We start from the raw sequence: 12,733 nt of genomic DNA, 5'->3' as shown, positions 1-12,733 counted from the left end.
GGCGGGGGCGCACGGCCGGCCCCGGCCCCGGCCCCGGCGCCTCGCGCAGGGCTTCGCCCCTCCCCCCGGCACACCGGCCGCCCCGCGCGTCCCGCGCCGCGCCGCCCGCCAATCACCGGCGGGCACGGCCGGCCCAGGACCAATGGCAGCACGCTGACGGCGCACCGGCCCTACCGCGGCCCCCGAGGGTCAAGCCAAGCCCGACCGCTCAGCGGCTGAGTGTAACCCGGCGATTGGTCCCGGCGGCGGGCGCCGTAAGCGCCTCGCTGATTGGTCGCGGGGCCGCGTGAGGCGGGCGGCCCTGCCCCGCCCCGCCCCTCCGCGGCGGCGGTTAAGGCTGCTGACGTCAGGCCGCGAGCAGGTGATGTCAGGGCAGACGGTGGGGGGAGCTGGCCTTGCGACGTCATACGGAGCGTTGCCGTGGTGTGGCAGTGAGGTCCCGCGAGGCGGTCGGGCCCCGTGTGGTGCAGCCCAGGTAGGCCACAGCGGTGCCGCTGCGGCCGGGCCGGCGGTGTCGTCGTCAGCCGCGGCTGGTGACGTCACGGCGCGGCCTGCCCGAGAGAGGCAGTGACGTCGCTGGGCGTCAGCGGCGCGCTCCTGCGCTGGCCGGGCGGCCGGCCGTTAGCCGGGCGGCCGGCTGTGTGGGGTTTCCGCCTCAGTGGCGGTGGCTGGTGTAACGGAAGAGCGGGGCCGCTGTAACGCGTGCGGAGCCGCCCGCCGCGAAGGACGGCGCTGCCGCGCTGGCCCGCGCTGGCGTCGCTGCAGAGGCGGGCGTCGGAGCGAGTTTTCGCTCGCCCTGCGGAGCCATGGGCAACCGTGCTGTTTAGTGGTCAGTCGCTTAACAGAGAAAACGGTCTCAGGAACGGGTTATTCTATTGTTTTGTTCCCCTGAGGTGGGCAAGATATTTGGAATTCACTTCTCTTTTCTCGTCGCTTTTGAGATAGTGGTGTCGGGAAAGTACAGTTTTTGCAGAAATTCTGTACAGAAAACTCGCCCTTAACTTGCTGGCGATGGTGTGCTTTTGCTGTTGTACCTTAGTCTGTTTTGACAAGCTGTATAAATGGGTTTGGAAAATATACTTTTCTGCTGATGCCAGCTGTGTGTAACTTAGGTAGGTGTGAGGTAGCAGCTATGCTGAGGAACCTTTAAGTGTAGGCTAGCACATAGTTCTGCAGCACATGTATAGAACAGGGTTAGTAATGCTTCTCAGTGTTACAAATCACTTGGTGGTCCCTAAGTGAAAAATACTGTGCTGTTAATATTGGGCACTTCTGATTCTGCAGGAGAACTCTGATTTCTCATTTTGATTTCCCTATTATTTCTCTCTATTTGCAGCAAACTGAAATTATCATCAAATTATAATTCCTTTTATGTATGTGCTGTTTTTGTGTCATCATCTGTTTAGGCAGCTTGCGATAACTTCTTAACACAAAAAGAAAGCTGTGATAAGCAGGATTCTCAGCTGTCCCCTCTCATCCCAACTTCTCTGCTGAAGTGATAGTAAAGAGAGCAGGACCCACAGGTGGTTCCTCTGAACTTAAGAGGGCAGGACAGCTGCTGCTTATCTGCAAAAAGTATACATGAAAAGGAGCAGTCTTGGAGGAAAATAGTTGTTGTGAAGATAAATTCTGTATCATTTTATTTCTGAGATATTGGTTTAAGGCCTTCTTGTTTCTGTAAGGAGTTGAGTTTTAGTAAGCTGTTTACTAAACTGGGAATATTATGGAGAGATTTAATTTTTTAAAATCATTAAGAGTATTCTTATTCACATCTGGAAACTTTTTTTTTGTACTGAGAATGTTTGCGTAATGCCTGGCTTTGAAGTCTAGCAATAAAGAAAGGTAGCTGCTGCTTTTAAGATAGGTTTTATTTGTTTGTGTTTAGTGAGAGACGCTCCTCATAGAGGAAGTAAAAACCAAAACTGCTTGCTTTATTTAAAACCTTTTCTTGCAAGGTCTAGTGACTGCTTGTCATATATGACTATGGCGACTTGTGTTAAGGACTTGATTTAAATCATGTGAAAGGAGCATGATTTATACTTAGTCTTAATGCTGTTCTTCATTTAGGTTTTCTCTGGGTAACTGAATAGGCTTATACTATTACTATTGTTTTTACTTTTAAATAACAATATATGATATTACTGATGTAGCTATTGTTTTACTTGTTCCTTTTCCTCTAGCTGAAGTTGAGGGAAAGTGGAGCAAAGAATACTTGCACGCAGTTTCTTTTCAAAAGGATGAACAAGATAATGGCTTTGCTTTTTTCTGTTCTAGGGATTCTTGCTAAAGATAAATGACACTGCAGGTGAACAGAATAACCAGAAAGGTAAGTCTGAGTTGATAGGCTAAAAAAAGCTTTGTGGAGGAGAGCTGTATGTATGGTAGTGGTAGTTCATCTACTATTCTCCGTGATGTGACTTTTCAACTTTCAAAGCCATAGAAGTCCTCTAGAAAACTGGAAAAAAAATGCATTTTTTGTTTTGTGTATGGGTGCTATTTAGAAGTTGTTTCTAATGAAAAATAAGGTATTTAAGTGGCTGCTACTAAATTGTGCTAATATAGTGTTTCCAAATTGCAGTTTAATTCTCAACTCCAGTGCTGTGTTGTTGGAGCCCCCAGTACCCTCTAAAATAGCCTGTTTATACACATGGTTGTTAGTTGAATAACTAGTGAATAACTATATTTTTTTCTTGATGAGCCCTTGTCAGTTTTTTTTTAATACTGCTGCATATAGAACTATTTTCTGGCAGGGAGATGGAAGTTGAATACTTACATGGGTGTTACTTTCTTTTGTTTTCTTTCTGTGGGATGCTTGACTTGAGTCTTAAATGTGAAACCCAGGAGAATGTTTTTTTAAAAAAACAACAACAAAAAAAAGGAAGTTGCAAGTTTAACATTGCTGTACAACTATAGCATTTTTTCCCCTTGTTACAACCAGACCTTCCTTCCTTCTTGTTTCACTTAAATGTTTCACTTGGGACTAGTGATCCCAATGCCAGACCTCTGCCTAATGAGTGTTAATCTGTTAGCAGTGTTACAACATGAATTTTTCAGTCTCTTGCCATATTTTCAGCTACTTTTCATTAGCTAGCTCAGAAAGCTTTTCTACCCTGATCTCTGCTTAACACAAAGTTAGTCTAGTTAACTTTCCAGTTAGTCAAAATCAGAGCTCGTAACATCAGTCCTAGCTTTAGTGGAACCTTGGCTGGCTGGCTGACTGCAGTAAAATAAGACTGTATATAATTTGGGAGCTGTGTTTGCCTGCATTTATATATGTAAACACAACTTGGAAAGGGGAAGCTGTTTAGTATAATCGTGAAGAAAGATAACTTAGAACTGTATAAATCCAGTCATTATTGCTGTTAACATCTTTTTTTTTAAAAAAAAGATGTTTAGTCTGAGCACCAGTAAGAGTTTCGTAACTTATTTCAATGCCAATGACATGTTTCTTTGTCCATGATTTTTTTTTAATGAATCTTGAAATAAGTCACTGTGGTCCTGTGTTTACCAGAATGCTGTCAAGGTATTGGAGGTTTTGGAGTCATGCTTATTACTTTGGAGTGTAGATATGGTATGGAAAGTCCAAATTTCCCTAATGGAAGAGATGTGATTAAGTTGGAAGTGTTTTGAATTGGTATCTTACAGAACATGCAAAATAAGCTTAGTTCCAGAGCTGGTCTTATGCCACTGATTGTTTGTTGCGCTGGAATAATATACATTTATATTTATTTTTATATAACATAAACTTGCGTAGACCAAGTGACATCTAAAGTAAGGTAGGCTTGTGCTCGCTTTCTTCTTATTGCCTTCTTGTAACTTGACTAAAGTGATCTTATCTGCTCATATGTACTGTGATATATTCCAGCTGTGCTAGGATAGCCTTACCAGTAAGTCTCCAAATGGAGAAGTGAATTGTTGTGTTCTGATTCTCAAAGCACTGACTAAAGAGTGAAGTAGTTGGATGACTGGTCATCTAGCAGAGATTAACTTAATTTCTAATGTTTGAGTCATTGAAATTCAAACTGGACAGCAGTGAAAATGTGTCCCAATTGACATCTTTATTCCAGATCTGACACTTGATTAGGAGAAGGCTAACAGCTGTGAGTGAAAGGAAAAAGAAGCACAAAAATCGATTGTCTATCTTGAAGAGGAGGTGAAATCTGAATTTCTGCTAGCATTTTTTTCTTGTGGGCTGAAAATCCCTTTAGTTAGGCTATAAAGTGGCCTACAGAATTACATTACAGCATTTATGAAGATGAAATATGATGGATAGGTTTGTCAAAAACCACTTTTTAAAATTCCAATCTGTGAAGTGGGCCTGTCGTACTAGGTCATAGTAAATGAGTTTTGGACGCACTTCTGTAGTTTTGTCACTCAGTACTCAATTCTTCAGTCTTGGTCCTGTTGCTTGCTATTACAGTAATATTGGTAGAGGAGAGGTAGGGCAGGGAGTCATAGTCATCTTACTTTTTTCTTGGTGTTACTTAATACTGCATGAATTTTCTTGTTGTCATACCATTTCTAATAGTTTTGTCAAATCAAATAGGAGTTTACTTTCTTGAGGCTTGTTTTCCATGCAATGAATAAGGGTGAAGAAGCTTTAATCGCAAATATAAAGAAACTTTTATTTGATTGCTTCAGCATGTCAGATAGCAGAAGCTAGCAAAAATGAACTGGTGAATGTTGCAAGCTGTTCTTCTATACCCCTCTTATCTAGTATTCTAGCTAGATGGATCTGAAATTTTAACTATAGGCTGGAAGATTTCTGGCCCATGGATTAAAGGAATGGGTGTTCATGGGGTAGAGGAAACTTGCTGTAAATACGTGCTGTAAGTTCTAAACCTGTGTTAAACTGGTTTTGAGTAACAAGTAAAACGTTAGCCTAGACTGAATTTTTCATAGCATTTTTTTTACTGACCAATAAATGTTCTCTGGCAAACTCCTAAGGAGCAGTAAAAGTGGATCTAATTTTTTTAATGTCTGCAGACAAGGTGGTTTTTTTTCCCCTCCCCTTAACTCCCTGGGTATGGCTTTTGCAACTAGTGAACTAGATGTGATGTCAAGTTCTTAAACTGACAAGTGAAAAATGGTGAAAAGGATTAAGATGTGCAGTTGGAGAAACCAGATCCTAAGTAGTTTCTCAAAGGTGAGATACTCTGACTTTCCATCTGCCAGATGGCAGGCCACAGAGGAGAATAAAGGAGAAAGTTAGCTGCCTAAGAAAGGAGAATATAATGTCTTAGAACAACAGAGCCTAACCAACAGCGTAAAAGAAATTGGTATACTCTTTTTCCAAAGTGGGTTTAAGACAAAGCCAGTGAAGGGAGACGTTGTGTTCAAATAAGACGAAGAGAAAAATGGTTAGGGCCTGCATAAGCTTTTGGACAAAAAGACTGCTTTCAGAGGAATGTATTAAATTACAGCTGAAGGGAATCCTGGTGGTAAGATCCTGACCTTAGTCAGTGTTCTTAAACTCTTGCTGTTTTGCCATATAAGAGTATCTTGGTCTTGATGCTGCTCGTCTAAGAAGAGATGCTGAGATATTTTTAGATTTCGGTCACATTAGATTTTGAGAAATAAAAACGGAAAGAGCACAAGGCAGGATAACCCTGACGTCTGCCTGGAGCACTGCTAGTGGGATGGACCGAGCATCCTCGTGCGGTCAGGCTCGTGAGGAGACGCGGAACTGCGGGCAGCTGGGAGGGGAACCCGATGTGGCGCACCGGTGCTGGCAGCCGCGCGGAGCAGCTCGCCGGCTGGCACGGGCAAGGCGGTGAACGCCGGGCCGGGCGCCCGCTCCCCCCCCCCCCCCCCCGGCCAAGCGGCTGCGAGGTTCCCGCCCCTCCGCCAACAAAACAAACAGGCTGCGTCACGCTGCGGCGCGGCCCCCTGCCGAGCTGCAGCCTATCGTCGCGCGGAGCGGCCGCGCCCCGGAGCCCCCCCTCCCGCCGCCAATGGGGCCGCGGGGCTGGGGCGGGGCGGGTGCCTGTGACGCAGGGGCGCGGGGCGCCGCCATTGGCTGTGGCGGCGCGGCGGCTCGGGGCCGGCGGGCGGCCATGCGGACGGAGACCTCGGCGGCGGCGGGGTTCGTCACCCGCCTCCTGCGCGCCGCCGGCGGCGTCGGCGAGGAGCAGCTGCGGCGCTTCCGGGAGTGCCTGCAGGAGGCGCTGCGCGGTGAGCCGGGCGGCGGGGGCCCGCTCCGCGGCCGGGGCCCCGCCGGGCCGCGGTAACGCTCCTCTTTGTTCCCTCCGGCAGAGCACTACCGGCACCACTGGTTCCCCCTGCGGCCCTCCAAGGGCTCAGGGTACCGGTGCATTAGGATCAACCATAAGATGGACCCCCTGATAGGAAAGGCAGCGGGGATGATTGGACTGAGCCACGAGAGACTTTTCCAGCTCCTGCCCAGCGAACTGACTCTTTGGGTCGACCCCTTCGAAGTGTCCTATCGTATAGGCGAGGACGGGTCTATCTGTGTCCTTTACGAGAGTCCCCGGCCGGGCGTGAAGGCAGCCGGAGCTTTGGAGAGTAGGAGCGGCTGTAAGGAGGAGTGGAGAATTGGCAGCTCCAGCCCTTCCAAGAATTACAACATGATGACAGTTTCTAGTTAAAAAATCACTATTCCTTGTATGATGATGTATGTATCCCAGTTTCATGATGAACTTAGATGTAACTGAGATGTTGACTTTTTTTTTCCCCCCCTGCTCTATAACCATTAAAGTTACAGTAGAACTGCCAAGTTGTTTGTGGCCAAGGGCTAATGTATAAAGCAGTTCTTGAAACTGTATATCATTTTTAGGATTGTGTACTATAAATGCACTGTACAGTCAACTGATTGTTTTACACATTTTATTATAATTAGCCAAAACTTCTTTGAAAATAGTAAAGCAATACTGTATCACTTTTTATGATGGATTTTAGTCGAGATTAACACTTGCTCCAAAATTCCTCAGTTTACAGAGCATAAACTCAAAGGGAATTTGAGGGGAGGACAGCTCTAACAAGCTGCAGTTACTAAATCTTTTCTGTGACTTGTCTGCACAGCCTTTTCTCAGGGTCACTCAAGTTTGGCTTCAAGACACAAATCACAAAAATATTCCCCCACCCTCCCCTGCCTCTTTCAAACCATACATTTATTTCGGGCCTGGGTTTCATCATGTCCCATCCTTTTGAGGAAAGGAATTGGTTTATCTCTCTCTCTCTCTCTCTTTTTTTTTCTTCTGATATTACTGGAGTAGAATAATAAAAACTTGCTCAAACAGTTTTTGGCTTGTTTTTCCAAACTTTTTTTACATTGTTGTCAAAGCTTATACTACCTTTTTTACTCATCACAGACTATTCTTTAGAAAGGTGAAGTATGATCGTTCATCTTTAGTTAAAATCAACACAGCATCCTTAGTATCAGTAAAGCTTGATAGCAGCATGTCTAAATAGAGGAAGAGCTGTGTGGGGTTTTTCTTTCAGTGTATGCTGCATCAATCTGAATGGAAACAAAAGAATTTTGAACACTTGATCCACCATGAACATGTTCTTGAACTCATTGGAAAACTGAGTTTGTACTTGCAACTTCTGCTTGAAACCATGGAGGAATCTAGAGGGAAACACTAATCCTAAGTCTCATTTATCTTGATTTTTTTTTTTTTCCCCCTGGAAGGTAGGAAACTATACTTTCTAGTATTGTGCTAGATTCCTTTTGCTTTTGTTAGCTTCTCTAATACCAGTAGTCACTGGATACAAGTTTAATAAAAGTATCAAATACAGGAGGTTTGAAGTAATACTAAAACTTTCTGTTGCTGGTTTATGTGGAGATGCTCAGTGTTTACATTTTACTAAAAGAATCAGTTAAACTAAGTATTGTGGATTTGTATTTTAAGTCAGAAGCTGTGGGTTTTAATGAAACTATAGAAGACTGAATAGTGTCTACCATGCATGTTTTCAGTTGCCTGGTATTCGATTGGAGTGGAATGCTTGATGAAAGAGAGCAATTGTCTATTGTTAGTATGTCAGTAAAAAATCTGGCAGTATGTCTGCAACATGATAAAACATATAGTGAAGGGGCAAGTCTGGGCAAACTAGAAATGGTGGAACTCTAGCTTGCATAATTTTTTTTTTTTTTGCATTAGAAAAAGCTGTGATTTACTAATTGTTGTTTGCTTAGTTCTTAGAGGCAGGCTTCTTTAGAAGTACTTATTTAATTGGAACAAAATGGATAGTGACAGATTCTTTAGTAATCAAAACTTTGTAAAACTGATTGTGTTTTTATTCTGTCATTCTAATAAATGGCTTTCTGGGTTTATTTTAAGTAAGGTCTTGTAAGATAATAGCAAATTAACTTTTTATTACACAAGATTGAAAACCAGTTCTCAAGGTTATGGTAGTTATTTCTGCCTTCTGATTTTAAAAGTAAATATGTACAAAGTAAAATAAAAAGTAAATATATAAAGTTCTGTTATCTTAGGAGTATTGTTACACCCACTTTTTCTCTGACATACTTACCTTCATTGAATATTTATTTCCCTAGGACTGTTGTGATATGGATAGGTTTAAATCTGTTACGGGAGGTGCCCTCTTTCATTAAATTTAATCTGATAGATAATTAGTCTTACTGTATATTCTATGAATGTAGTCTCTCTGAAAGGACATAGTATGAGATTTTTAGTTTAGCAGTGGATTCTGCATAGCAGTAAACTTCTGAAGAAATTACAGTTAAGGTGCTGAGTATGGTTTCCAGACACTGGATGTGGTTTGACACATGGACAAGATGTAGGTTATGGCAGGTCTTTCATACGCTCTTTTCTTGCCTGCTGTCTATTCTGTAAGTGAGCGTGGAGAAGAGCCCAGATGAATCCGGCCATGGTGTAGTCTGTTTGCTTCTTATTTATTAATCCTATTGTGTTCAATAGGATATTTCAAGCTTTATATAAAATCTTGTCTCAGGTGGTGAGAGTTTGGCTAGTTTCTTATAATGGCAGAATGCAAAAATGTTTGTATTTAAAATGATGCTGTGCACTTTTTGACCGCTTTTGATCAGTCATGGTTATTTAGAAAAGAATGGTTAGGATTCTGTAGGAAGATTTATTGCATGCCAGCTGCCTTGAAGCAGTAAAAATATATTGAGGAAAGGTATATTTGTTTTATACTCATGCCTGTTTATATGAGGAAGAGTTAACTCTTGGATAAGTAAAGCTGCAGGATGAAACATCTTTAAAGAAGAAAGCGTACACTGATCTGTTTCTCCAAAATGTTGCCCTGGTGTGAAGACAGTTAACCTTTCACCTTTGTTGTGAGATGTAAAATCCACATGGTCCCAGTAGCTTATATAGCCTGACCACCTATGTATCACAATTCCTGTATTTTCTCCCCCATCCCTGATTCATGTTTCTTACAGTTGAGATATATTTTACGCAGAGATTGGTTTTGATTTGGAAACTGCAGGAGGTAGAGAGGTACTGTCTACACTTCTAGTACTTGTTTCAGTTGTCCATTACTTTCAGTGTTAGATAATTTCAAATGGGAAAATAAGGTATGTTTTAAAACTTTATGTCTAGATATTGATGTCCTTATTCATTTATCCTCAAGTTGAAAGAGCCTTTAAGTATGGCTTCTTATGTACTTTATACTGTAATAAAGTTCATCCAGTTCTTTATCTAAAGAATTGAAAATATTGAGTCTTTCAAGGTTCAGCATAAACCATTTTAACTGGTAATTACATATTTTTTTTTGCAAACACTGATTCAGTGTTTTTTAATAGGTGTATGAAAATGCGCTCTTAAGAAATGAGCGTGGTGAACAAACTGATCCAGCTCACGCAAGTTCCTCCCACTATTTGCCGTTGCACTAGCACTACATTTTTCGGTTTATTTCCTATGACTTTGCTGTCACTGAGAACAGTGTAAGATTATTTCAGATCTAGTGCTGTCATAATTACTAAATATGAAATCTTTAATTTAATCCACTTCTAATTCACTTAATGTATTCTTCACTGAATATTTTTTATTTAGAGTGCCACATGTTTCAGATCAAGTACCTTATAAAAGTCTAAATAGTTTGTTGCAGTTAGTCACACAAAGACTAAAACCCAAGGTTGTTTAACAGGATATCTTTTCAATAAAACTATGTTGGCTGGTATTGATGATATTGCTCCCCTTTATTAAAAGGAATAAGTAATAAAAGGAGTAAGTATTAAGTTACATTTCTTAGGATGAAGTGAATAAAAATTTTATTATTTAAATCCCTTTTTTATTTGAGCTGTGATTAAAAGTGAGAAAACTTTTCTGCAATTATCAGTTTGTTACTTTTCTGTATTGGCACACCTTCTACTATTGAGAAATCTTCTCATTTTTCCACTAGAAATAAACATCAAAGTCCCACAGTCTCCTAAGGCACTTGCCATTTTTCTGGAATTGGTGGTTGTATCTTTCCTTACGAAATTCTAACAATGCATATCTTGGCAATACCTATTTTAGTCCAAAATATATTGAAAGTATTTCATTATTCTCATGTGATACAAATTTATCTTCATTTTCAAATACAGATGGGTGATATTTATTGAACCCATATACCTTTTTTGCCTCAGAATCACAGAATCATGTAGGTTGGAAGGGACCTCTGGAGATCATCTAGTCCAACCTCCCTGCTCAAGCAGGGACCTCTAGAGCCTATTGCCCAGGATCAGATCCAGACGGGTTTTGAATATCTCCAGGGAAGGAGACTCCACTACCTCTCTGGGCAACCTGTTCCAATGCTCAGTCACCCTCACAGTGAAGAAGTTTTTTCTCAGGTTTAGATGGAACTGCCTGTGGTTCAGTTTGTGCCCGTTGCCTCTTGTCCTGTTGCTGGGCGCCACGGAGAAGAGGCTGGCCTCATCCTCTTGACACTCCCCCTTCAGATACTTGTACACGTTGATGAGATCGCCTCTCAATCTTCTCTCCTCCAGGCTGAACAGGCCCAGCTCTTGCAGTCTTTCTTCATAGGAGAGATGCTCCAGCCCTCTAATCATCTTGGTAGCCCTCTGCTGGACTCTCTCCAGGAGTGCCATGTCTCTCTTGTCCTGGGGAGCCCAGAATTGGACACAGTACTCCAGGGGAGGCCTCGCCAGGGCTGAGTAGAGGGGCGGGATCACCTCCCTCGACCTGCTGGCAACACTCTGCCTAATGCACCCCAGGATACCATTGGCCTCATTTTAACAATGTTTTTATCATCATCTTTTTAGTAGTAAGATTAATTGCTGATCTATCTTAAAAACTCATTGCTTTTGTGTAGCTTTCTTACTTGTGTTAACTCTGTATTTTCCTTTCATATTTTTACCTCTGTTCAAATTTTTTAATTCATAATTTTCCATGGACGTTTTTTTTGCTGTTTTTTGCTTTGCTGCTCTTATTTCTTCTTTTTTTTTTCTTCCTTGTTATGTTGAGGGATGTTACCCAGGGCATCGAACTCATCTTCTCTTCTGCCTTATGGCGTATTGGTGTGAGTGGCTGAAACTTAACTTGTTACCTCACAAACGTGAAGGTCTAAAGTGTATTGGGGAAAAAGGAATCTCAAGGGCGCAAGTGACTCTTTCTTCTCCAGACCCCGTGTGTGAACCTTGTTTGTGTCAGTAGTGACTGAAACCTGGACCTACCTCTTAGCTGTGTAGGGAGGGCTTGTGAAATAAGCTGGTGGTTTTACAGGAGCATATGTCTGTATTGCTTTGCCTTCCCTTACCAGTAGCTTCCTTTCCCCATTCCCCACCAGAGAAGAGGGAGTGTATGGGGGGTACCCTTCTGTTCATAGGTATTGGCACGTTTACTGGCTTTTTTATTGCAACAGTCACAAGTCTGGCTTTGTGTGACTCCTCCAGGCTAGAGCTGCTGCATATCCCATGTATCTATCCACATATGGGTAAATAAAGGCATTCAGGTTTTTTAGTAGTAACGTTGACACCTTTTACTAACAGCAGGTTTACTGTTTATGATTTTTTTTCCTCATGGCACAAGACTCACTGTTGATCACTTTTTATGCTGTAAGAGGAATAGACCCTTCTGTTTTCATTGCCTTCTTGCTGGTGATTGAACTTATTCCAGTAATAACAAGTGAATATATTTCCCAGTATGAAGCTATATAAAATTTTCATTGAGAGGTAGGCTGTCAATTCAGCTTGCAAGTTTGGTATTTTCTGTGGGAAGCAATATATTTTCATTAAAATGGAATTTCAAGAATTCTTCACCTGGCTGGTGGAGTAGCTTCACGCTTCTGTGAGATTCAGCTGCCTTGCATGTTTGCAAACACTATGACTAAATGAGTTTATATTTTTAAAGAGTGTCAGGAAGCAATGGGAATGCAAATTACATTGTGATTTGTGATAAGCTTAGTTTTCTCATTAGATTAAATTATTGGCCCCAGGTTTGCTGACGGTAATTTTTGCACCGCCTCCTTAGAAGAAGAAAGTATGTGGTGTCAGTTGTTCTCCACAGGGCTCTTTTAAAAAGAGAAAAAAACTGTAAGAGAAGGTAAATGACCATTCACAGCCAACCAATTCTGGGTCACTGAAAATTAGAGCTTTTAAAATATATCCTGATTAAAGTAATTTTGTCATGCTTTTGGTAGGAAGAAAAGTTTCATCACAAAATGGTTCTATAATTTTTCAAACAAACTGCTCAGACTAAATAAATACCTGGCTTAGAAAAATAGGTTTATAATCCTGGAGATAAGCCCAGTTTGCAAGTTCATCTGTGAAACAATATTTTTTTCTGAA

General features: G+C 42.0%; 1 protein-coding gene across 6 annotated transcripts in view; it reads left to right on the top strand.

Annotated features, from left to right (window-relative positions):
• Positions 1-147: 147 nt before the first annotated feature.
• LOC138060997 (protein BTG1-like) overlaps positions 148-12,733 on the top strand; it is a 29,175-nt gene continuing 16,589 nt past the window's right edge. For 2 of the 6 annotated variants that reach the window (XR_011134543.1, XR_011134545.1), the window contains exons 1-2: positions 389-475; positions 2,275-2,326. Coding sequence is in view for 2 of the 6 variants with exons in the window: in XM_068907479.1 (XP_068763580.1) it covers positions 365-475; positions 2,275-2,326; positions 6,256-6,608 (516 nt within the window). In the remaining 4 variants the exon portion in view is untranslated. The other 4 variants (XR_011134544.1, XR_011134546.1, XM_068907479.1 and 1 more) reach the window with 3 other exon arrangements.

This window comes from Struthio camelus, chromosome 14 (genome assembly GCF_040807025.1).
Source record: "Struthio camelus isolate bStrCam1 chromosome 14, bStrCam1.hap1, whole genome shotgun sequence".
NCBI classification, from domain to species: Eukaryota; Metazoa; Chordata; class Aves; order Struthioniformes; family Struthionidae; genus Struthio; species Struthio camelus.
This window is presented reverse-complemented; position numbering and strand designations above follow the sequence as displayed.